A 26,818-nucleotide genomic window follows, 5' to 3' on the forward strand; every position below is an offset into this window, starting at 1 on the left:
TACTCTTGCACAAATTTTTGTGCATCGGGCCTCTAGTCCTATCTAATAAAAGAGTAATAGGCAAATTGACTGTCACTCCAACACACAAGATGGCCACCCCCATGTGGTCAAAGATGGCTGCCGCAAGATGGCCGGCAGGGGAGGGAAGTTGTGGGGGAGGGGGACCAGGCCTGCAGGGGAGGGCAGTTGTGGGGGAGGGGGACCAGGCCTGCAGGGGAGGGCAGTTGGGGGCAACCAGGCCTGCAGGGGAGGGCAGTTGGGAGTGGACCGGGCCTGCAGGGGAGGGCAATTAGGGGGAAGCAGGCCAGCAGGGGAGAGCAGTTGGGGGGGGGGGGCGGACCAGGCCTGCAGGGGAGGGCATTTAGGGGCAACCAGGCTGGCAGGGGAGGGCAGTTGGGAGTGACCAGGCTGGCAGAGGAGGGCAGTTGGGGGCGACCAGGCTGGCAAGGGAGGGCAGTTAGGGGTTACTGGGCCAGCAGAGGAGGGCAGTTAGGGGTGACCAGGCTGGCAGGAGAGAGCAGTTAGGGGTGACCAGGCTGGCAGGAGAGAGCAGTTAGGGGTGACCAGGCTGGCAGGGGAGGGCAGTTAGGGGCAATCAGGCAGGCAGGGGAGCAGTTAGGCATCAATCAGACTGGCAGGGGAGTGGTTAAGGGGTGATCAGACTGTCAGGCAGTAGCGGTTAGGGGCAATCAGGCAGGCAGGCAGGCGAGCAGTTGGGAGCCAGCAGTCCTGGATTGTGAGAGGGATCCCAGAACGGAGAGGGTGCAGGCTGGGCTGAGGGACACCTCCCCCAACCCTGTGCACGAATTTCATGCACCAGGCCTCTAGTATTGTAATAAGTATGTATCATGTCATATATGTACTAGAGTTATCAGGGTGACCACTTAGTAAGTTATATAATGTCTAATTACTGAGTTGTACACCTAAAACTAATACAATATTGTATGTCACCTGTAATTAAAAAATATATTTAAAGTAAAAAAAAAAAAGAGGTATCCCTTTGGGCAGTGTGGAGAAAAGGCATAAATCCTCTTTAGATTCATCTTAGACCATAGTAAAGGAATTTAATTGACTTTATTTCCCAGAACAAATAATGGATATAAAAACACCATTGACCACATCACTGAGTCATAACATGTGCCTCCTCAAAGACCAATATCTTACTGTCCTGGTTCTGGTGAGCTAATTTGTTCCCTTTTATTCTCTCTCCTCTGTCTTATCACTTTACATGACTGGTGAACATCAGTACATCCCCAGCTGCTTATTTTCCAGTGTTCAGTCCCTTTGTGCTCATCTGCTGTGATACTCAAATCTTCAGAACTTATATGGTTAAAAAATAGAAAGAAAAAGAAAAGAAAATCTCCAAATTGTCCTTCCACAAGCAGCTATAATTTATGTAACAACTTTTACGCACTCAATATTTGACCATTATGAGTCTACCTGTAGACTAACCTAACATTTATCCTGGTCATTTTTCAATGTGAGATTTTAGTCTTGTTAATTCAATTTTTTTTCTTAATGCACTATTTCCTAATGGGGAAAGAAACAAATCTATAATGTATTCATTCTATAAAACAGCTTTCCTGTCTGTTCGAGACTAAAACCTAGAGACATGACAACCAAATACAATGCATGAATATAAAGAAGATGCTGGTTAGAAAGTAAATAGTGTCCAGTGGTGTGGCTCAGTGCACCAGGCGTCGACCCATGCACCAAGAGGTCACCAGATCAATTCCCGGTCAGGGTAATGCCCAAGTTGTGGGCTCCATCCCAGTAGAGGGTTGCAGGAGGTAATCAATTGATGTTCCTCTCACAATGATGTTTCTCTCTCTCTCTCTCCTTTTCCCTCTCTCTAAAAATCAATAAGAACATATATATTTTTTCAAAAAGAAAATAGCAATAGGATAAATTATTGGGAGCACTGGAAAATATGAAATAGAAAAGAATATTGGTATTACAGAATTATTGATAATTTTCTTGTGTGACCATGGTATTAAATAAGAGTGTTCTTAATCTAAAAGGGTACATGCTAATGTGTTCAGGAATGAACTATCATGACATATATAAGTCAAATGATACATGAATATACACACACATATATTCAGAGAGAAAGCAAATATGGTCAAATGTTAATTACTGATTCTAGGTAGAGAACAGTATATTCATTATACTATTCTTTAAACTTGTCTGAAAATTGTCATAAGATTTTGGGAAAGAATTCTCAAATGGATCATTTTTTTCCTTTGTAATTTCTAATTTATCTTGAAATGTGAACAAAGAATTATAATTATTGCCTACCTGTCTGTTGGAATTCATTTCAGGCAAATTGTTTCATACCTCTCCCTGGTTCTTCAGATATATTCCCATCTTAACACTTGCTAAATCCACATTTATTTTCAGTCTTAATGTCTTATGAAGCTTAAGGGATAAATTCTGAATAAAAATCCTCTCAGGTTTTGTTTTACTAAATTTTATCCAGAATGAACTACCTGAAACTCAAATTCATACGTGGTTATGAAAAGCTTTCCTAAATTCATTATACCAATGAGCATTCCTCTCCTAAGAATTCACTAGTAGTAATACTAATGATGAGGATAAGAACAACAGCTAATATGTATTGAGCACAGGCTACATACCAGATACTCTTCCAAGGATTTGATGCATATAAATCCATCCAATCTTTACAAAAGCACAATTAAATAGTTACCATCACCAGCATTTTAAAGATGACTCCCAAAAGGGATAAACATTTTGTCCAACACCCCACAGGGAGTAAGGAGGTGGAAAGGTGATGACAATCAGTATGGTTTGTGCCATGGATAAGGGACTCCCTATCTTTGTTACAGAAATAATTACATGAATAATGGATATTATTCAAAATAAAATTTAACAAAGACTGAATAGTGTTAGAAGCCTTCTATACATTTACTAAATAAACATACTCTGTGTAAATTCTCTATGCTTTTATGGGCGTAAGGAAGTTGTGATTCCCACTTTAGCCAAATCTTCCTATAGCATGAATATTCTGCTAATCAGGTGACAAGTGAGGGATTTATTGTTCCAATTAATCATATCGTAACTTGTGTCACATTTTTATAAGTATGAATGTTGTCTCATTTATTTCTGGGTAAGGGCCAACTTTTGTTTTTAATTTCCAAACATTCATGAGCTAATTGACATTTTTGTAAAATGCAATGATGTTATGGCAATATCAAATTGCTATAAATGTTTCCAAACATTTACTCTCATTTTCTGCATTTATCTTATGATGGACAGGTAACAATTTTGTGGACTAGTACTAGTCTCTAGACAACAGTTTGAGTAGCACTTGTCTAAAGGTGTTCCTGCATTCTAATCTAAGGGTTTCTCATGTGCATGAGTTTTCTGTATTCTAAGATGCTTATCACATCTATAAACCTTTCTGCATTCCTTACATTTATAAGATTTCGCAGCAGTATTCTCTGATATGGAGAGCAAGAACTGAATTAAATTTCCATTCTTCCCTCATTCCTTGAAGTGTCTCTTTTAAATATAAATCCTCCAATGCTTATCAGACTCTATGTCATGAATAAAGATACATTCCTTTCATTTAAATAGTTTCAAATCAATATAAATTGATCTTCAATAAGATCATGCAGAAGTCTAAACGCCTTTTCATATTCCTTATATTTAAAATATTTCTTACTAGTACACATTTTCTAATATCAAATTTTCCATACACAAGTAAGGCTTTTGCACATTCCTTACATTCATAAATTTTCTCTAGAATAAGATTTCTCTGTTTAAGTTGTCCATACACAAAAAAATGTTTTCACATCTCTTCAATCACAGTTTCTCCAGTAGCAATTGTTTCAATTGAGTAAGTTGACCATATAAAGACTTCCCCATTCTTTATATTCATGGAATTTATCATTACTATGAGTTCTATCATGTTGAACAAGACCTGAGCCATGAGTAAATCTTCCTAAATTCCTTACATTATAAGGTTTCTCACTAGTATGAAATGTCTGATGAACACTAAGTTGATACTCACTACCAAAGGCCTGCCCACAGTCTTTACATTCATAGGATTTCTCACTAGTATGGACTCTCTCATGTTTAACAAGACTTGAACCCCAACTAAAGGCTTTCCCACATTTGTTACATTTAAAAGGTTTCTCACCAGTATGAATTTTCTGATGTTTAGTAAGGTGATCACCACGACTAAAAGCCTTTCCACAATCTTTGCATTCATAGGGTTTCTCACCTGTATGAATTCTCTCATGTTGAACAAGACTTGAACCACAATTAAAGCTCTTCCCACATTCCTTACACTCGTAGGGTTTCTCGCCAGTATGAAATATGTGGTGTCGAGTAAGCTGATAACCCCAACAAAAAGCCTTTCCACATACTTTACATTCATAAGGTTTCTTTCCAGTATGGATTTTCTGATGCTCAGTAAGTTGATAGCCACGACTGAATGCTTTCCCACATTCTTTACATTTATAAGGTTTCTCACCTGAATGAATTATCTCATGTTTAGCAAGGCTTGAGCTCCAAAAAAAGGCCTTTCCACATTCCTTACATTCATAAGATTTCACACCAATATGAATTTTCTGATGTTGAGTAAGGTGATAGCCACGACTAAAGGCCTTTCCACATTCTTTACATGCATAGGGCTTCTCATCACTATGGATTCTCTCATGTTTAACAAGACTTGAACCACAATTAAAGGTCTTCCCACATTCCTTACATTCATAGGGTTTCTCTCCAGTATGAAATATCTGGTGTCGAGCAAGTTGATACCCACTACCAAAGACTTTCCCACAGTCTTTACATTCATAGGATTTCTCACCAGTATGGACTCTCTCATGTTTAACAAGACTTGAACCCCAGCTAAAGGCTTTCCCACATTCCTTACATTCAAAAGGTTTCTCACCAGTATGAATTTTCTGATGTTGAGCAAGGTGATAGCCACGACTAAAAGCCTTTCCACAATCTTTGCATTCATAGGGTTTCTCACCTGTATGAATTCTCTCATGTTGAACAAGACTTGAACCACAATTAAAGCTCTTCCCACATTCCTTACACTCGTAGGGTTTCTCGCCAGTATGAAATATGTGATGTCGAGTAAGCTGATAACCCCAACAAAAAGCCTTTCCACATACTTTACATTCATAAGGTTTCTTTCCAGTATGGATTTTCTGATGCTGAGTAAGCTGATAGCCACGACTGAATGCTTTCCCACATTCTTTACATTTATAAGGTTTCTCACCTGAATGAATTATCTCATGTTTAGCAAGGCTTGAGCCCCAAAAAAAGGCCTTTCCACATTCCTTACATTCATAAGATTTCACACCAATATGAATTTTCTGATGTTGAGTAAGGTGATAGCCACGACTAAAGGCCTTTCCACATTCTTTACATTCATAGGGCTTCTCACCACTATGGATTCTCTCATGTTTAACAAGACTTGATCCCCAACTAAAAGTCTTCCCACATTCCTTACATTTGTAGGGTTTCTCACCAGTATGAAATCTCTGGTGCACAGTGAGTTGATAGGCACTAAAAAAGTCTTTACCACATTCTTTACATTCAAAGTGTTTTTCAGCTGTATGAGTTCTCTCCTGTTGAACAAGTTTTGAAACATGACTACAAGTATTCCCACATTCCTTACAAATGTCGGGTTTCTCTGGATTAAGTCTTTGATGTGCAATAAGAGATTTACTTTTTTGGTAAGTGGGCATTTTTTCATAACTGATTATCATTTGACTGAAGTATTCCTCTTGATGTTCCTGTAGTCCGTCAAATTTGCTTTTGCACTTCCAATTATTTTTGAAAACGGATTCCTCAAGATCAAGGGTTTTACTTCTTTCCTTTACTGCCCATTGGGAAAAACTTGTTTCAGAAATGTTCTTTTCTGAAAAGCTATTTTTGGTCTCATATGTTGACTCCAAATCTGAAAGAAAACCGGAAAACCATATATTTTATTTCCTCTACCAGAAAAATGCCCTCTACAGTAAAAATAAAAGATGAATTGAAAATAATACATATAAGTGAACTGGATTAGTAGACTTACTAAACTCCTAAGCATCAAGTTGCTTCTCATCAAATTCAATTTTGATTTTTCAGCTCTTGTAATCTTAATGTTCTGATTTGACAGTTTTCTGGAGAATTTGACAAAAATCACTTTAACAAGTCCCTCTTCCTGTGTAGATGATTCCTTAAACCCTTCATCAGTCAAGCCCTTCTGTGCGCAGGTGTGATTCCAGCCGAACTTTTAATGACTGTGTATAGGCTGGCATGATTAACTGGATTCTAGAAAATCTTCACATTTAAAAACAATTTCATTAAGCTAAATAATTCTCCCTCATAGGAATTTTTCTGAGTTGGTGTTGGGCTAGAAAGCAGACAAAATCTTGCAGTTTGAGCAGTTATTAAGTTCCAAGGCTCTACTGGATTTCCAAACAAGAAGTGAAATGAAACTAACTACAGCTGTAATACAACCACACAGCTCAAATCCTGATACACTAAAAGAGGTTAGCCATCAGTGGTCATGTGGGAAGTTTAGAGCAAAGAAAGATGTTTAAAATCTAGAAACAAGAAATAAACTAAAACTAATGAAAGTTATCACCCAGCTCCAGGCTTGGAACGCAGTTTTGTACAACTTAGCATCAACAAATAGTTCAATTAAGTTTGACTTGCCAGTTAAGGGCTTGCATTATAATTACTTGGTACTTGAATGTTTTTTATAAGACTTAACAGAGTTTATAAATGAATATAGGTTTAACTTTTTTTTTGGATGTTTTTAAAAAAATCATTGAGCCCTAACTGGTTTGGCTCAGTGGATAGAGCGTCGGCCTGTGGACTAAAGGGTCCCAGGTTCGATTCTGGTCAAGGGCATGTACCTGGGTTGCGGGCACATCCCCAGTAGGGGGCGTGCAGGAGGCAGCTGATCGATGTCTCTCTCTCATCAATGTTTCTAACTTTCTATCCCTCTCTCTTCCTCTCTGTAAAAAATTAATAAAATATATTAAAAAAAAAATCACTGAGAACCCAAAAGCACTTTTGTTTATATGGGTTATGTCTTTTTACAAGAAATCATTGAATGTTAACAGATTTTATGAAAAATAATTACATTTTCCAAAATAAAACAAGTGGATTCTCATATCTGCTTCTGCATTTAATCTGTGGCAATGCTATTTTGGTTGAAGTATATGAAGAATCCAGTCTTCCACAGATATGCAGTTGTAAACTGGAATAATCTATAATAATAAAAGCATAATATGCAAATCAACCGAATGACCGTATAGCAGAACGGCCGTCAGGACGACCTTCTGGATGACCATGCTATGACATGCACTGGTGCCAGGCCAGCCAAGGCAGGTGCGATGCGATTGGTCAGGGGGCCCTGCCATTGCCCCATGATTGCCCTGCAGAGGAAGGCCCAGGCCACCGGCCAGTGACGCTGTGGCGGGTGTGTGGGACGGGCCAGCGACCGCCCCACAGAGGGAGGCCCAGGCCAGCCAAGCGATCGCACCCCACACCTGTCACCCGCAAAGGGAGGTGACTGGTGGCAGGTGAAGGGGGGCAGTGCTACACAGATGGCAAGCAGTGGCAGCGGTGGGGGTGGGGCTAGCTGCTGGCAGCCTGGGGAAGGAAAGCCCCAATAGGCCTTGATCACCGGTCAGGCCTAAGGACCCTACCTGAGAAGTCCCAGATTGCGAGAGGGTGCAGGCCGGGCTGAGGGACACCCCCCCCCCCCACCGTGCATGAATTTTGTGCACCAGGCCTCTAGTATTTTATAAGCCTGTTCAGATAATTGTGGATGTGTTTCTTTGATATTACAGTAAAACTTGAGAAGTGGTAGTTCCTTAAAAGTTAACTACAATGTGGAATATACAACTATACCCAGGAACTTTTCATACTATGTTACATTAAAATCTGCCCTAGCTGGTTTGGCTCAGTGAGTAGAGCATTGGCCTGTGGATTGAAGGGTCCTGGGTTCGATTCTGGCCAAGGGCACATGCCTGGGTTGCAGGCTTGATCCCCAGTGTGGGGCGTGCAGGAGGCAGCCAATCAATGATTCTCTCTCATCATTGATGTTTCTATCTCTCTCTCTATCCCTTCCTCTCTGAAATCAATAAAAATATATTTTTTAAAAATCCATTACAATTTGAATGACCTTTTATCCATGCATAATTTTGCAACATCATACACTGGTCATTCGAAAAACAGTGGTTCACTGCGTTGTGCAGATCTGTGAGAATTTGATATATTTCATTATACACTATCAAAACAATCACATGGTAATATTACCACCTATCTCATTAGGAAAAAAATACGTATTGAAAAGCTGTAAAGCTCAAAATGGTGGATATAAGTTTCATACAATTCTAATTTTTTACTTGAAAGTTTGAATTCTATTATTGGCAACAAATAGTTGTTCTTGAAATGACAGGCTCACTTGCAAGAAAATTTTTCCAACTACCTAAGTCTGGATAACCATAGTGTGTCTGTTAGTCAGTCTTTCAAGAAAAAAATGGTGCTCCATAAAAAATGGCGAGTTTAACTCACAATTCAAACAATTGCACAAGTGGTTTTCCTCAAGGCCACCATCACACTTTGGTATACAACAGAGAAGCTTAACAAATACTTCCTATTTTATCACACAAAATGTTTCCTTAATGCACACTCAAGGGTTAAGATGTAATGAAATAAAACTCAGAGTAGGGTACTGAATGTCAATGTGAGGGGGGTTCCACTATAAAAAGGATTGTCCCATGTAGAAAGACAGAATGCAAGCAGGAGAAGGATAAGTGTCTGTGTGTGACCTGGCATGGGCTGCCATAGCCCAAGTGGGATGAGAATGGCAATCATATGATTAAGGTGGTGATGGTAATGGAAGGCTGGTTACATACAGTGAGTTTGATCAAGTAAGTAAATATATTAAGGATAATGGAAGCCAGGTTTTTCACTGTTAGAGAAAGGAGTTAGAAGTGCAGAAAGTAAATAAGTTAAAATGAAACCTGTAGTGTTGAATTGGAATTGGAGATATCTGTGTGAACTCAAGATTTTCAATATACAGAAGTAAATGTGTGTGCATGTATATCTATATGTAGTATATAAGTATATTCTCTAGTCCTGTCCACTGAGGGGGCCTGGGCGCAGCCATCCCTCAGCAGCAATAAGCAAACCTAGTACCCAGATTTTGGCTTCTAAATACCACCCTGGACTAAAAGCAACCACCTTAAAGAGGTGGTTGATATTAAAGCTGAAACAGGGAAAGTACAAAATAAGCCTGAAATGTGTTTTTGTCAGAAATAAGGAAGTGTTTAGAGTGATGGAGATATGCCAGAGGACACAGAAGCCCCATGACAGGGTTCCCAGTGGTCAAATCTGGAACAAGCTCAAATATTTTGAGCTTCAAAATAAATAATGGGAAGAGCATATTACAACTCACTGACTAGAAATCCAATATATAAATAAAAGGAAGTTTGAAGGGGAATACAATATTTAATAGTCTCAAAGTTCCTTCCCACAAAATACTCATTAAAGGAAAAAAGATTAACTTTACATGAAGGAAGCCGGCAGATACAACCTTAATCAACTGCTCAAAGGAAGCATCAGCAGTAATGACAAATCATTTGCACTACCTGACCGGATGCAAGGAGAAGGCAGCATCAATTCTGTGGTATTTCTGCCCAAAATGCATAACCTAAATCTAATCGTGAGGAAAAGGCAGACAAACCCACACTAAGGAGCGCTGTACAAAACAATTGGCCTGTAATGTTCAGAAGCAGCAAGGGATGCAAGTCAAGGAAAGACACAGGAACTGTTTCAGAGTGAAAGAGACTAAACAACTCAAATTCCTAAAACAACAATGACAAAACTATTACCTGACCCCTGCCTATCTCCTGACTAATTTCTTAGTACACACTCCACTGCTAATTCTGCTCTGGCCTTACAGGTCCTCCAATAAAGTTCCTTTCCAACCACAGGGCCTTTGCATTTGCTGTTGACTGTGATTGGTATAGTCCTCCCCCATATAGTCATATAATTTGATCCCAGGCTTCATGTGTCTATTCAAGAAGACTTTCCATAACCACCTTATCTGAATTAGCCTTATGAATTCCCATCATTTTCTGTTCTCTTGTGTCATTTACCTTTCTTGAAAAAACATGTTATAAGATTGTATTTATACATGTATTTATTTATTTATTTACTTACTTTTTATTTCTCCCTGACTACATAAATTGCATGAGAATGGATAGTTATCTTGTTCATGATGGTGCAATGCCTGGCTGGGAGTAGGCACTCAAAATATTTGCAGCCCTGGCTGGTATACCTCAGTGGTTAGTGATGGCCTGAGCAAAAAAGGGTTGTGGATTCTATTCTTGGTACTTGGGCCCTGACTGGTTTGGCTTAGTTGATAGAGCGTCGGCCTGCGGACTGAAAGGTCCCAGGTTCGATTCCTGTCAAGGGCATGTACCTTGGTTGCGGGCACATCCCCAGTAGGAGATGTGCAGGAGGCAGCTGATTGATGTTTCTCTCTCATCGATGTTTATAACTCTCTATCCCTCTCCCTTCCTCTCTGTAAAAAATCAATAAAATATATTAAAAAAAAAAAAAAAAAGAGCATGTACTTGGGTTGCAGATTTGATCCCTGGCTCCAGTCCAGGAGCATGCGGGAGGCAACCAATCAATGTGTCTCTGTCACATTGATGTTTCTTTTTCTCTCTCTCTCCGCTTTTCCTCCTTTCTACTTTCTAAAAATCAATGGAAAAAAATATCCTTGGGTGAGGATTAACAAAACAAACAAACAAAAAATTGCAGACTTGCCTTAACCGGTTTGGCTCAGTGGATAGAGCGTCAGCCTGCGGAATGAAGGGTCCCAGGTTTGATTCCAGTCAAGGGCATGTACCTTGGTTGTGGGCACATCCCCAGTGGGGAGTGTGCAGGAGGCAGCTGATTGATGTTTCTCTCTCATCGATGTTTCTAACTCTCTATCCCTCTCCCTTCCTCTTTGTAAAAAATCAATAAAATATATTTTTTAAAAATTGCAAACTTTATGAATGAATGCATATATTTGCTCACAAACATAAAAGAGCTGGAAAGGTGATGAATCCAACATATAAGCAAAATGGTTATACTGGAAACAAAAAACAACACACCCTCCTCACTGAAATCGAAGGGAAGTATGAGAAGAAAACAAGGAGGGTGGGAATGAGATCAAGATGAAGTTCCTTTGGTAGCTCACACTAAGACTTCAATTTCCTCCCAGGTGATGGGTCTTCACTCGACAGGCCTTGGTCCTTTATAGGGACCTTTCCAAACATCACCCTGGATGTTCCTGCTTCTCCTCTTCTGTGACCTGAGGTTGTTTCCTGGAATGTTGGTTCCCTCCTGTCTTTGCCTTCCTGGGTTAAAACTTCTTGGCCCTCCCCTCACAACCATCCAGGACTCTCCTCCTTGCTCCAATAATGTTGCCACATATGCCTACTCTAAGCTAAAATATTTGGTTAACTGTCAACAAAGTAAAGGTAAAAATAATGTTGATAAAGACCTCAGAGAAGAGAAGGGAATAAAGACTATGACATCACATAGATAGGAAAATGATCAGGCTCCATCCCTAAAACAAATAGAATATAGTCCCTGGAGCCAGACTTCCTATGTTCAATTGCTGCCACTGTCTCCCACCACCTGTGTGACCTGAGAAAGTCACTTAAACTATATGTGCCTCAGATAAAAATAGTACCCACCTGTGCCCTGGCTGGTGTGGCTCAATTGGTTGAGTGTTGTCCCATGCACCGAAAGGTCGTCAGTTCGATTCCTGGTCAGGGCACATGCCCAGGTTTCGGGTTTGATACCTGTTGGGGTGTGTACAGGAGGCAATCAATTGATGTTTCTCTCACATCGATGTTTCTCTCTCTCTCCCTTTCTCTCCTCCTCCTTTCCTCTCTGAAAAATTAATAAAAACATATTAACAATAAAACAGTACCTACCTCATGGGGACATTGTGAAAGTTAAGTAAGTTAATATATGTATTCTAGTTTATAGTAAGTACAGTGTTAACTGTTAATATTATTGTTATTATTGTTACTTTGCTAAGAGGAAAACAAGAAGTTTCATGAGACATTTTTAGGAGTTAGCTCAGATTGTAACTTTTTACTCTAAATTTGCTGTTAAGTAAAGAAATGCATTTGCTTAGTAAGAAATGAATTCTGTTCATTCAAACCAGCCCTAGCTCAAGTGAAGAGGCTCTTTTGAAAGTCAGAGTGTATCAGAACCCTGTTCCTCGCTGTACGACCTCCATGTGGGTCAGAAAAGAACACAGAGCAGTGCTTCTTTAAGGTGTGTGAAAATCACCGAGGGATCTTGTAAACGCCAATTCTGTCCTGCAGGTCTGGGGCAGGACCTGACAAGCTGCATTTCTAACCAGCCCAGAAGAAGCTCATGTTACTTCTTTGTGTAACACTTAACAATAAAAAAGTTAAAACAGTCCTAACCGGTTTGGCTCAGTGGATAGAGCATTGGCCTGCGGACTGAAGGGTCCCAGGTTCGATTCCGGTCAAGGGCATGTACCTTAGTTGCAGGCACATCCCCAGTAGGGGGTGTGCAGGAGGCAGCTGATCGATGTTTCCCTCTCATCGATGTTTCTAACTCTCTATCCCTCTCCCTTCCTCCCAGTAAAAAATCAATAATATATATATGTATAGTTAAAACCCCATGTAAACCAAGTCACTGAGAAAACAATATACATCCCCGCCCCTCTCCTAAACTAACGAAACTGCATATCATCTGGGCCCTGCCTGTCTTCCTCACTAATGACTGATACTCTATACTTTCTCCTTCACTACTTTGCTCTGGCCTTCCTATGGTTCCTCAAACAAAAGAACCACACTTTGAGTAGCAAGGACACAGATCATTTATAGAAATGTTGAAGTTAAACACAGTATGAAACCTGGTTTTTCCGACAATGGTTATGAAATAAATGCCCCATAACACAAATCCAGCTCCTTGGTCATTAAAGAGGAGAGGCCATTCATTGCAGGAAGGGTCAGAGGAAGGTGTGAAGCTCACTGAGGGGTGGGAAGATCAAGGTGCTCAATGAACCCATTTCTAACCCAACAAATACCAAACCATTCCTTTGAGAACAGGAAGAAGAAATTCATCTGGTTTCTTCAGAGACAGCCCTGGTTTCTTCAGAGACAGCCCTGTAATTCCCAGTAAGAAAGCTGATGTTGCAGAGAGGACATTCTAGATTATTTCAGGCAGATGACCTTACCCAGTGAAATCAAGTTACTATAGTTCTCCAACATCACATCCATGTATAAGTCCCTCTGAGCAGGGTTCAGGCACTCCCACTCTTCCTGAGAGAAGTCAATGGCCACATCACTGAAAGTCACCAACCCCTAAAACCAAAAATCCACACGTTACTTATGAAATTAAAGAATTTAAGAAGTATTTCCAAGAGGGAAAAAAAAGATTGTGAAGGATAAACTGCAAGAAGAGAAAAATATGACAATGAAGGAGGCTTAAAGCTTGTGATACATACAGGTAGGAAAAAATAAGGAAATTAGTATGACTAAAGCAGTGTGTCTACATGTTTTAGAAGAATCCTGGTAGAGCAGAAAAAACTTCCTGGATACTGTGAGATAACTCAGTTCTCCAGACCTGTCTGATAATATATTTAAAAATCCCAGTTTCTCTTCTATTCAAGAAAAATAGTGGAGGGGAGAAAGGGAGGTTTATGGGTATACATACACATACCCTGCTATGTGCCTGCCTCATAAATTCTTTATAAATGTGAACTGTCATACCATCTTGTCCCTTTAAGGAATATGGGGGGGGGGGGGAGGGAGGAGACATGAAATTTTCCCCAAAAAACGCACTATAAAGTCTCTATTTCAGAAATATGAATGAAATTTTCCCCAAAAAACGCACTATAAAGTCTCTATTTCAGAAATATGATTTCCATTAAAAATTATCATTAAGCCTCAAATAAATCATTCTGTTAGATTTCATCAGAAGAATTGTTTCTTACTATGATGAGTACATAAAATGGGTTATTAGCTACAATTCAGATCATTTGGATATATGAGATTAATAACTTTATTATGTTTACATATTTAGGTTAAACAAAATTTCTAAAGATTTTCTTAATTCTTGGAATCATACTTAAAAATCTGGATCATCTTTTCTTTGGGAAATATTTTTTAAAATGTATTTTTATGGATTTCATAGAGCAAGGGAAGGGAGAGATAGAAACATCAGTGATGACAGAGAATCATTGATCAGCTGTTTCCTGCAAGTCCCCTACTGGGGACTGAGCCCACAATCTGGGCATGTGCCCTGACCAGGAATCCAATGGTGACCTCCTGGTTCACAAGTTGGCACTCAACCTCTGAGCCACACCTGAGGGGCTGGATCATCTTCTTGTTATCATTAACCACCCATCGCTTAACACCTTCCTTGTTACCGAGTTGGAGGATACTGTGCCTAACAGATGTTGCCCAAGACCTGCATGTCCTGGTCAATGACAAAATGGACTTTGATACTGGTATTTATCAATTAGGGAATCTCTGGAAAGAACCACTCACTCCCCCTCTAATCCTGAAAGCCTTGCAAAGCATATGATTGCACATAAACTTAGGCCGAGACCAAGAAATCCCAAATCCCACCTGAACCTTCTGGAAAACTCGGGTCTGTGAAGAAGTTCCAAGCTTTCCTGTGTGGTCCACTGGGACCCTCCTCACTAACTCATCATACCATAGACTTGACAAGGGAATGAGAGATTCTGATAAGGGAAATGGCGCAGGCCTGGTGGCAGGAAGGTGGAGGTGATAACAAAGGGCACCACCCGAGACAGCCTGCCATGGACATGCCACAGGGACACACCAAAGCTCTTCCAGAGGACGTGCCACCGAAACTGCCTTCTTGGTGGCCGTCCAGCTGTCTACGGGAACAGTATCCTGACTGGCTTCTTTCCTAGCTCCTGCCTATCAGCATCTTAGCAGAAAAGGGAAAACTGTCATTTCCAAAATGTCTACAGTCTTTCATTCTCTCCTCTTTCCTCCTTCTCTTATATAAATCCCATCTGTGCTTTGATAGATAAAATCCATCTACTTTTGGTTTCTCCTTTTATACAAATAAAAGAGCTATTCTTTGACAGAAGCTCAAGTACTTTCCACAAAAGACTCCATTTACTTTCTGGACAGAAGACTGAGCATGCAGGAGATGTTGAATGAGTGTGATGGCTGGCTGGAAAAGGCACCTAGAGAGGGCGCTAGGGTATTTGGTACCATCCTTCACTGGAATAGGAGGAACTGAGAAGCGGGTTCAGGGATGGGGTTCTGTTAGGTAGAAGGCGTTAGTGTAATTAAGGAAAAGATTCGCATGAACTAAAAATCACTGCATTCCAAGTCGAGAGAAATACCAACTTACATCAGTCATGGTTCTATAATTGCAGGAACTAATTAGTGCTCCATGGGGTTCCTCTATTGGCGAAGCACAGAGTCCAGAAAAGCCAGAGCTGGGGAAAGAAAAGGAAGCTTTAGACCAGGTGTGCTTAACTGATCCCATCATGACTCAAACGAATCCACACCCCACACACCATATGTGGAATTTAAACTCTCACCTAAAATCCCCAGGGCCTTCAGCAGAAAGGTTTCTTTCACAGCTCAATTCTGGGGGTGCTGCTACGAGCCTGAGATTGGACCACTCAGTCCTCCCCAGATCAGATCTTCCGCCCTCCATTCCCACCTATCAGGGCTAACAATGGCCAACATGGTCCAAGACTAGAACATACTTCATGGGCTTAAGACTTTAGAAAATTGGTCAAGACATAGAAGCAGACAGGATATATAAACAATTGCTCAGGTAATTGCCTGTGCCCAGAAATATGACTTAATGCATTCAGAACATCCATGCAATGGAACACTTTGAAACTATGCTAAGTTGGGGAAAATAATCAAGATCTATTATCAATAGAAAAAAATAGGTTACATGATGTATATAGTATAACTACATTTTAAAATATGTATATATCAATACAGAAAGACTGATGGTCAGACATCAATAGATGAAAAAATGTTTGTAAAGTTATATAGCTATATATAATAATGTAGTATGACCATAATGACCTTTTGGTTTAGGTCAGTGGTCGGCAAACTGCGGCTCGCAAGCCGCGGTTTGCCGCTCTGTTGACTAATGAGTTTGCCGACCACTGCTAAAGGCATTACCCTTACCCAGAAGTTTTGACTTCAGGTTAAAGACATTAGTACATTATTAAAATGTTTTTTAAGTGTTTTTCCCTAAGGCAGTGGTCGGCAAACTCATTAGTCAACAGAGCGGCAAACCGCAGGCTTGCAAGCCGCAGTTTGCCGACCACTGGTTTAGGTATTCTGCATAATTATTTTAACGATGGCCATGCATTATACTAACTATATGATTTCTCTCCCTAGAAAAAAAATGGCTGAGATTCACAAAGAAATCTCAAGGATATATTGAGAGGTCTTGATCCTGCTACTTTTCATGTCTTCTGACAAATGCGTTTATTTTGTGTCTGAACTTATCTTTTTAGACATGATACCCTCCAGGGAACTGCTGAATCACCTGATACTATAGCCTTACTTTGCAACTAATATTAGCAGGATAAAAACTATACAGCAGTGGTTCTCAACCTTCCTAATGCCGCAATCCTTTAATACAGTTCCTCATATTGTGGTGACCCCCAACCATAAAATTATTTTCATTGCTACTTCATAACTGTAATTTTGCTACCGTTAATGAATCATAATATAAATATCTGTATTTTCCGATGGCTTTAGGCTCTACAGCAGCGGCTCTCAACCTGTGGGTCGCGACCCACAGGTTGAGAACCGCTAGCAGGGTCACCTAAGACCATTGGAAAACACAGATATTTATATTACGATTCATTAACGGTAGCAAAATTACAGTTATGAAGTAGCAATAAAAATAATTTTATGGTTGGGGGTCACCACAACATGAGGAACTGTATTAAAGGGTCGCGGCATTAGAAAGGTTGAGAACCACTGCTATACAGTATGAAACTCACAGGCTGTATTCCATTTGCCTCCACAAAGTTGGTATGACTTAACAGCATTGCTTACAATTACCTTACTATAAGTTCCTCAGATAGGTTATCTGAATTGCATATTGGCCTTTGTTGCTGACTACCCTACTTATTCCTAAACATATTTTGTCTTTCTTATCCTAAAGGTAACAACTATGTCTTTTAGTCATTATATTACCGCCCAAGTATTACTATCTCAGGGTCTTACATTTGGGACACATTTTTTACCCAAAATTCCAGATAGAAACGTATCCTTAAATAGCTAGGGAAATAAACCAGATGTATATATAAGAATATTCAACCAAAAAATCATTTATGATAACCAAGAATTAGAAACTATGTAATACTGGGCAAAGAGCTTAATAAATTATGGCCCATTCTACCTTCATAGTTGTGAAGGTAATGGGCCACATTAATTGGTGAAGAAAAACATACATAGCCAATTTCTTAGTGAGGCAAGCAGGTTTTTAAAAAGATACATAATGGGTGAAATGTATGTGAAATTAAGATAAAGACTCTGATGTCAGACTTGAACTTGATGGTTACCAATTTCTCAACACTTCTGTTGAGAAATTTAATAAAAGAGGGGTAAAAAGTGTCTGCCACGATGGCTGCATTGAAGATTAAGTAACTTGCCTAGGACCAAACCAGAGAGGGTTGGACCTGCATTGCCACCATGTGCCCACCATCCAGATATCATTGCTGACATGTACACATAAGGAACTGTTTGACATTGAAACGGGGACTCAAACATTTTTTGTTATTATATGTTTATTTCTAATCTGCAGAGGCAAGATTTTTTAAAGGAAAGAAAAGGGGAAAAAAATAGATAAAGAAGCAAAGAAACATTGAACAGACTGTCAAACTACAGTGGGAAGGCAGAAGAGGTTTTTTTTCGGGGGGGAGGGCTGTAAGAGATCAACTGAAGGACTTGTACGCATGCATATAAGCATAACCAATGGATAAAAGACACTGGGGGGGTGGCAGGTAAAGGCATGTACTGGGGGGAAGGGGAGGCTGGGGGGAGGTCAATGGGGGAAAAAAAAGAGACATATGTACTACTATTTGTAATACTTCAAACAATTAAAAAAAATTTAAAAAATAAAATAAAATTAAAAAAAGATTAAGTAAGAAAGACCACATAAAATGGTGTACAATAATTGCTTAATATAAGTTGTAGCCATTACTAGTGAAAACGAAAAAAGATTACTTATCCCTTATTACACATTGTAATAATGTGAGAAAGTTAATGCAATTCTTGTAATTTTTCTCCAGATAAAATCTGTGCTTCTCAGGCCTGCTTTCTTACAATTCTAAATTTCACAGCCCAGCCCTAAGCCTGCTATTCTTCCTAAATAACAAGGTGAGCAAAGCAGGCTCTTAAAAAGATACAGAAAAAAATACTGCCTCCTTCCAGAAGCTGCAGATGAAGAGACAAAATTAGGCACTGCAAAGCTGGCTCAGAAAATATAATCCAGTGAGGTGTCAATCTGGGAACATTAACCAGAGGCTCAATAGGGTTGTTCTGCGCAAATTGGTGGCTTATTTGAATACTTAAAACTATAACCTCCTTATTCAACCTCCTGGTACTAATATCTGTCCTTGGAAATATTATTTGTAAAATAGATTTTTGTAAGACTTTAGAGATTATTGCTATTCTCTGTGGAAGTAACCTTTCAATTCATCTTCATTGCCCTGGTAATCAATTTCTAAATAGCATTTCTATATTCCTAAAAGTTGTAAATACTTGAAAATTTTCAAATAAGGAAACAATCACTGGCACTTCCCTCTTCTTTCTACATACTCAACATTAAAGATTAAAATAAAAGCCATGTCTGGGGTTTATTTAATGGCTAAAACGTATTTTAAGCAATTATTGTACACCATTTTAAATGGCCTTTCTTACTTAATCTTCAGTGTAAACACCTGTTACACTTCTTACCCCTCTTTTATTTCATTTCCAACTAAAAGCTAGAGAGTCTTCAATTCAATTGTATACCAATTAATGTGACTTTATTCTGCAGAAACAAAACCAGACACACAGGCTTGTAGGAAAACAAACAAGCAAAACACAAACACACTGGAATACTAAGAATGAGTAGGAGGATATAATTTTTACCTCATTCTCTATATGTTTCCTGGATTAATAAATTGTTTTGCCACAAACCTGTATTAATTCCATAATTGAAGCTATAAAGCTTATTTCCAAATGTAAAATACTGAGTGACAGGGAAGGGGTAAATTGCAGTCATTAAGAAAACTAAACAAACAGCCCAACACTGAAAATCAGTGGGCCTGAAACAAATCACACCTACCAGCTCCTGAACATCCCGGGGCTGTAGCTCATCACTACAATGAGACACTTTCACTGTCAAGATTCTCCTGTCAATGAACACGAATTATGTAAGTAATCTTCAAAGTCTGAGGAAGAAAATATATACACATAAGCAGAAACACAACAAAAACATACCTATTTGGTACAAAGTAGATGCTGGACAAGTGTGGCTACACCTAACTTCTTCATCGAATGCACAATGAAAACAACATTTTGGATACGATCCTTGAAAAATGTCTTTCAAAATCCTGTCTTTTCTAATGGAATTCATATAATGCTCCTAATATTCTTGAGTACTTTTGTTCATAACTGTAACTTTTGCTTAATATTATCATTCACACTAGAGGCCCGGTGCACGAAATTCATGCACTGGGGGGGGGGGGGAGGGGAGGGTGTCCCTCAGCCCAGCCATACCCTCTCCAATCTGGGACCCCATGAGGGATGTCCGACTGCCCGTTTAGGCCCGATCCATGGGCAATCGGACATCCCTCTCACAATCCAGGACTGCTGGCTCCCAAATGCTCGCCTGCCTGCCTTCCTGATTGCCCCTGCTTCAGCCTGCCAGCATGATCACCCCCAAACCACTCCCCTGCCAGCCTGATTGATGCCTAACTGCTCCCCTGCCAGCCTGCTTGCCCCTAATTGTCCTCCCCTGCAGGCCTGGTTACCCCTAACTGCCTTCCCCTGCAGGTCTGGTCCCCCCACCAACTGCTCTCCCCTGCAGGCCTGGGTCCCCCCTAACTGCCCTTCCCTGCAGGCCCGGTCACCCCCAACTTCCCTCTTCTGCCAGCCTGGTCACCCCTAACTGCCCTCCCCTGCAGGCTTGATTGCCCCCAACTGCCCTCCCTTGCAGGCCTGGTCCCTCCCAACTGCCCTCCCCTGCTGGCCTGATCACCCACAACTGCCCTCCCTTGCAGGCCTGGTCCCTCCCAACTGCCCTCCCCTGCTGGCCATCTTGTGGTGGCCATCTTGTGTCCACATGGGGGCAGGATCTTTGACCACATGGGGGCAGCCATCTGTGTGTTGGAGTGATGGTCAATCTGCATATTACTCTTTTATTAGATAGAATAGAGGCCTGGTGCATGGGTGGGGGCCGGCTGGTTTGTCCTGAAGGGTGTCCTGGATCAGGGTGGGGGTTCGTTTGGGGCGTGGGGTGGCCTGGGCGAGGGGCCTGTGGTGGTTTGCAGGCCAGCCACGCCCCCTGGTGACCCAAGCAGAGGCCCTGGTATCTGGGATTTATTTATCTTCTACAATTGAAACTTTGTAGCCTGGAGCGGAGCCAAGCCTTCTGCTCGCTCCGTGGCGGCAGCCATTTCTGTTGGGATTTATGTATCTTCTATAATTGAAACTTTGTAGCCTTAAGCAGAGGCCAAAGCAGGCCAGGGCTGCAGAAGCTTGGCTTTCTCCATCGCCGCGGGCAACCCTAGCCTCCTGCTCTCTCCAGCTCCATGGCTGCCACCATTTCTGTTGGGATTTATTTACCTTCTGTAATTGAAACTTTGTAGCCTGGAGTGGGCTGGCCAGGGTGTGTGGAAGGCTTGGTTTCCTCCATCGCCGGGGAAACCCAAGCCTCCACTCTGCTCTCTCCATGGCCGCAGCCATCTTGGTTGGGTTAATTTGCATATCCACTCCTGATTGGCTTGTGGGCGTGGCTTGTGGGTGTAGCAGTGATAGTTAATTTGCATATTACTCTTTTATTAGATAGGATTTTTCCTTCTTTTGATTCTTTATAAACATAACTAGAGGCCCAGTGCACAAAATTAGTGCACGGGGGGGGGGGGGTGTGTGTGTCCCTCAGCCCAGCCTGCACCCTCTCCAATCTGGGACCCCTCGGGGAATGTCCGACTGCCCGTTTAATGGGCAGTCGAACATCCCTCTCACAATCTAGGACTGCTGGCTCCCAACCACTCACCTGCCTGCCTGCTTAATTGCCCCTAACCACTTCTGCCTGCCAGCCTGATCACCCCTAACCACTCCCCTGCCAGCCTGATCGACACCTAACTGCTCCCCTGCCAGCCCAATTGCCCCTTAACTACCCTCCCCTGACAGCCTGGTCGCCCTTAACTGTCCTCCCCCGCAGGCCTGGTTGCCCCTAATTGCCCTCCCCTGCAGGCCTGGTCATCCCTAACTGCCCTCCCCTGCTGGCCTAGTTGCCCCCAACTGCCCTCCCCTGCAGGCTGGGTCCCCCTCAACTGTCCTCCCCTGCAGGCCTGGTCGCCCCCAACTGCCCTCCCTTGCAGGCCTGGTCCCTCCCAACTGCCCTCCCCTGCTGGCCATCTTGTGTCCACATGGGGGCAGCCATCATATGTGTTGGAGTGATGGTCAATTTGTATATTACCTCTTTATTATATAGGATTTTTATTAGGTGAATATTATTCTACCACAGGAAATACTGAAATTTACCTGTTTCCATTATCACTGGATACTAATTTTCTCTAAGTTCCTTCCCAGCTCTTATATCTTTTTATTCCAAAGCAATGGAGCTAGATATTTTGTAAGTCATGTGCACTGGATAACTTCATTAAGTTATAGACATTGTGCCCACTTTTTAAAATTTATAAATATTTGCCAAAATTCTATCTCAATTTCAAGTGGTTTGTGGTCATCTGGAATAAGAAGACCTGTGGTAAAGACCTACTCTTTCCTCCTTCTATTACCTTACCATTTGAGCATCTGGTCACATTTTTAAACTTGCAAGTAGCCACCACAATCATCTTCATATTTCTCTTCATATGTTGATCTACAAGGAGTTGATTGGGAAAGATCCAGAATCACCACATAACAGCAACTCTTAATATTTACCATGCCTGTATCATGGGGCAGGCACTGTTCTAAGGAGCTTTACACATATTAGCTCACCTCACATCATTACAACCCCAAAAGGTAAGTATTTTTTGGTCCTGATTTTGTCCATGTGGCATGGAGAGCCAGAATCTAAGCTCACGCAGCTAGGAACAGCAGAGCCACGATTTGAATCCAGGTGCTCTAGATCCAGAGCCTTACTCTTAACCACACACAGTACTGCCTGCCTCTCACAACCTACATAAAGTTGGACCTGAAACAACTTATGCTTAGCAATGTTACAGATTTCTACTAAAAGATTATCTGAAAGTCTCTGCCCTTGTTGGTACACACTGCAAAGCCCTATGCCCCAAGCTCAAAGCACATCACTGCTCCTAAAGGCATTACAACATGGAAATTTAAAATATATATATACTTTTTATTGATTTCAGAGAGGAAGGGAAAGGGAGAGAGAGATAGAAATATCGATGATAAGAGAGAAACATTGATAGGCTGCCTCCGGCACAACCCCTGCTGGGGATCAAGCCCACAACCTGGGTATGTGCCTGACGGGGATTTGAACTGTGAACTCCTGGTTCATAGGCTGATCCTCAACCACTGAGCAACACTGGCTGGGCACAACATTGGAATTTATTAACTGAAACTAACAATTCCCTCTTTCCTTGCCTTGAGCTTTGAAAATCACGACTGTGGAAAAGATAAAAAATAGTTTGTCTACTTGAATATTAACCTCTCCAAGTAATCATAAGCTAAAATAAAGCTCTAACAGTTATCTCCATGAGGTATATTTATTTTTTGTTTGTTCCTTTGTTTTTTTGTTAATCCTCACCCGAGGATACTTTTCCATTGATTTTTGGAGAGAGTGGGAGAGAGAGAGAGACAGAGAGATAAAAAAATCAATGTGAGAGAAACACATTGATTGGTTGCCTCTCACACGTGCCCGGATAGGGCTGGGGATCAAGTCTGCAGCCGAGGTACGAGCCGTTGATTGGAATCAAACCTGGGACCCTTCAGTCCGAGGGCCCACACTCTGTCCAATGAGCAAAACCAGCTAGGGCTCCACGAGGTGTATTTCGATACCATCAGAACACTTAGAAAGGGAGAATGCACTGAAGGATTTGAACAATTCGCCATGTGAACAAATGGCCACTAACTGAATAAAAGGACATTATGGAATCACTGGGAAGGGATATGCATCAGCATGGAAGACCATGGGTCACCAGAAGGAAGACCCATGAGAGACCCTACCAGTCAAGATATTTCAGGCCAAGGAAAGCGAATATTCTCATGATCTAAAAACAAAAGTAATTGTATGACTAAAAAAGAAACACAAACTCACCTGAACTTCAATTTCCAAATATCCAACTATTCTTTCCTCCTCCTCAGGGTCCTTCTTAGAAACCTGACAGCAGTGGGAGGGAAGAGGAATCATTTGACACCAGCATTTCTTGGAGCAGACAGAGTTAAATAAAAAAGGAAAAAACAGAACCAAAACACCCCCTAGGGCAGTGGTTCTCAACCTTCTTAATGCCACAACCCTTTAACACAGTTCCTCATGTTGTGGTGACCCCCGACCATAAAATTATTTTCGTTGCTACTTCATAACTGTAATTTTGCTACTGTTATCAATCGTAATGTAAATATCTGATATGCAGGATGTCTTAGGCGACCCCTGTGAAAGGATCGTTTGACCCCCAAAGGGGTCGCAACCCGCAGGTTGAGAACCGCTGCCCTAGGTCCACATCTGCTTTCATCCACGTATAAGCAAGTCGAATTTAAAGGGAGGCTGGGCTCTATCTGAGTTGACAGCAATTCTTGGGAACTGAGGCTCGGAAGCATGTAGCTGGCCCCCAAGGAGCAACAAGGGGTGCCTCTTCTGGGAACCCTACCTGGGACCCCCCTCCCCCCTCACGTCTTCCTAGGAGCCTGTCACGAGGACACCTCCAGATGTAAAGTACTTGTCCCAAGTCTACGTTCAGGATGGGGCTTACTACAGGGCTTCTTTTCTTGGGGTCATTTAACTTTTCAGGACCTCTAGACTCTAGAGCGAGCATGTCAAACTCACGGGCCGCAGGCTGCATGCAGCCCACAATGAATATTTTTGCGGCCCAGCCAATATAACGGTATGTAAGAAATGTTTTAATAAAAATTTCATAACTTAATTTTTATAATATCCTGTTATACATAATCCTATATAATAAAGAGGTAACATACAAATTAACCCTCATGCCCTCACAAGATGGCTACCTACAACCAGGCTGGCAGGAGGGTTAGTGAGGGATGACCAAACAACTGAACAGCAGGCTGTGTGGGGTGACCAGGTTGGCGGGGGGGGGGGGGGGGGGGGGGGGCTTAAGGGGTGACCAGGCCAGCGGGAGGGGCAGTTGGGGGTGATTAGGCTGGCAGGGGGTGGGCAGTGAGGGGCGACTAGGCCGGCGGGGGGTGGGGGGCAGTTGGAAGCGACCAGGCTGGCAGGGGGGAGCAGTAAGGGGTGACCAGGCCAGCAGGGGTGGCAGTTAGGGGCAACCAGGCCGGCATGCAGAGGCAGTGAGGGGCGATCAGGCAGGCAGGCAGGCGAGCGATTAGGAGCCAGTGGTCCAGGATTGTGAGAGGGATGTCCGACTGCCAGTTTAGGCCCGATCCTGGGGATCGGGCCTAAACCGGCAGTTGGACACCCCCCAAGGGGTCCCAGATTGGAGAGGGTACAGACTGGGCTGAGGGGACCCCCCCCCCCACCCCTCGCACGAATTTCAGGCCTCTAGTTATTAATAACAAATCACAACATTCACTAATGGCTGATTACTATAATCATGTTGCATCCATTTCCCTGATGCGCCTTACGAGCAGGCGCACCATTTCTCTCCACTAATACTAGCAGCAAATATTTTAGCAGCCGATGGCCACGTCATTAGTCTTGGGCTGACTTGTTTGGTGTGTGCAACAGGAAATATTTCGCTTTCGGAGAACAAGAAAAATAGATTTATTTGCGTTACGCTTATTCATTTGTGCAGCTATTCAGTGTCTGGTAAGTTCATGTTCAAGAAAAAAATATTAATTTTTATTAAAATGTTCTATTATTTTATGTTAACGATGACTCATTTATTTCAGCCCTTTGTATTCAGCATGTCTCTATCAAAATAAACCTATGTTTCTATGGAAATTGAAACTTTTGTTTTTTTGCGGCCCACGTAAACTTACACCTTATTTGGCCCGTGTTAGCCTTTGAGTTTGACATGTTTGACTTGAGGGAACTTAAGGGCACACAGCCAAAGCGAACCGCACCTACACATAAAGGCCACGCACCCCATCACCCTGTTACCGAGACAAGCCGCGCCCTGTATCGCCGCCGGTCGCACGCCGTCCTTCTCAGCCGCTCGCAGGCACACTCAGGCCCGGTGCGCGAGGGGCCTCCTCACCTCAACCGCCTCCCGGCGTCACCCAACCGTCGCTGCCCGTTCCAGTCCCGCTTCCATGAAGTCTGCTGAGCCCCCCACCCTCGGCCGGCGCTGACTACTCTCTGGCACGCGACCAACTCGCGCGCAGAGTCCAAGAACTCGGGGACAACGGAAAAGAACCCAGAGACCGAGGCTAGTTTGGGCCCAGAAGCTTATGAGAGCCCAGCTGTCCCAAACGCTCTCCACAGGCACACTCGCCTCGTCCTGAAAAGGCCTGTGCCCGGAGACTTCTGGGAAATGTAGTCCACAGCTGGCGAATTCCCGGAAACTGAAGACTCCCAGGATGCAACTCGGCCCAGCTGTCAGAGGCGCTTTAGAGAGCTAGTCTTTGCTGTAGGGAGCCGCTCCGGGCTTGGGCGAGCCTCGGGGCTCTGGTGTCTTTGGTGAGGCTGAGGGTGAATTAAAAGGTTCTCAGCGAAGGCAAAAATGGGAGTGCAGGATGACCAGGGATTTAGCCCTCAGTTAGCGGGGCATCCCAGGTAAAGCCCACGGGAATAACCCTGAGCGGGCCACGAGCTTACTTGGGTACCAGCGACTGGAGCAGGGTGTGGTATTTGAACGGATGGCTTGTCTTGTTTGTTCTGGGTGAATTTGTGGGTCCAGTTCGTTGTCTGGGACCCTGCGTGGAGTTATTTATGCTCACGGTATAGTTTCTGCCATTGTGAATCTTTATTTCCTTAGGTGTAAGGCAGTTTTTGTTAGAGATTTATGCCCCTGTTGGAAAGCAACCGTATGTGGTCGTGAACAGATATTGTGTCCTTGGGGATTTATGCGAAGTTCTCTGTAGGACTGACAGAGATGTGAGGAGGTCTGACACATTGTGTGGTTCTATTAATATCAGTAACTGGAGATGAGTAATATTTGTAAGATTTTTTTTGATAGGCATTTCTTTTGTGTTCATACCATGGTTATTATGAAAGTGGATCACTGTCCAGCTGGGATTGAAAAAGTGTTGTCTAACTTGATATGTGTTAGTTTATATGACTACCAGCGACTACTTATATATGCCTGGGAAATTGTGACTGCGTTTTGATAATAAGTGGTAATAATCCACAGTTTCCTTACCGACAAAATAGTGTTGTTACGTCTTCTTGGGGCATCAAATTTAAGATGCAGAAAAAGATTTGCAACTTATCTGCCAAAAAATTT

At 42.1% G+C, this 26,818-nt stretch overlaps 1 protein-coding gene across 5 annotated transcripts; it reads right to left on the reverse strand.

Moving 5' to 3' along the window:
• Positions 1-952: 952 nt before the first annotated feature.
• ZNF283 (zinc finger protein 283) lies at positions 953-25,881 on the reverse strand. 5 transcript variants are annotated; one of them, XM_080645294.1, is made up of 8 exons: positions 25,534-25,881; positions 23,554-23,616; positions 22,075-22,152; positions 19,393-19,498; positions 15,427-15,514; positions 13,268-13,394; positions 11,742-11,849; positions 953-5,938 (listed from the first exon to the last, which is right to left on the reverse strand). In XM_080645294.1, the coding sequence occupies exons 4-8, from the start codon at positions 19,422-19,424 to the stop codon at positions 3,852-3,854; spliced, it is 2,442 nt and encodes an 813-aa protein (XP_080501420.1). In that variant the 5' UTR covers positions 19,425-19,498; positions 22,075-22,152; positions 23,554-23,616; positions 25,534-25,881; the 3' UTR covers positions 953-3,851. The 5 variants fall into 5 exon arrangements, with proteins under 5 accessions (XP_080501420.1, XP_080501423.1, XP_080501421.1 ...); XM_080645297.1 differs by lacking the exon at positions 22,075-22,152 and having other exon boundaries at positions 19,393-19,459; XM_080645295.1 differs by lacking the exon at positions 22,075-22,152.
• Positions 25,882-26,818: the final 937 nt, after the last annotated feature.

The sequence above is a fragment of the Plecotus auritus genome, assembly GCF_963455305.1.
Source record: "Plecotus auritus genome assembly, chromosome: 10".
Classification (NCBI taxonomy): domain Eukaryota; kingdom Metazoa; phylum Chordata; class Mammalia; order Chiroptera; family Vespertilionidae; genus Plecotus; species Plecotus auritus.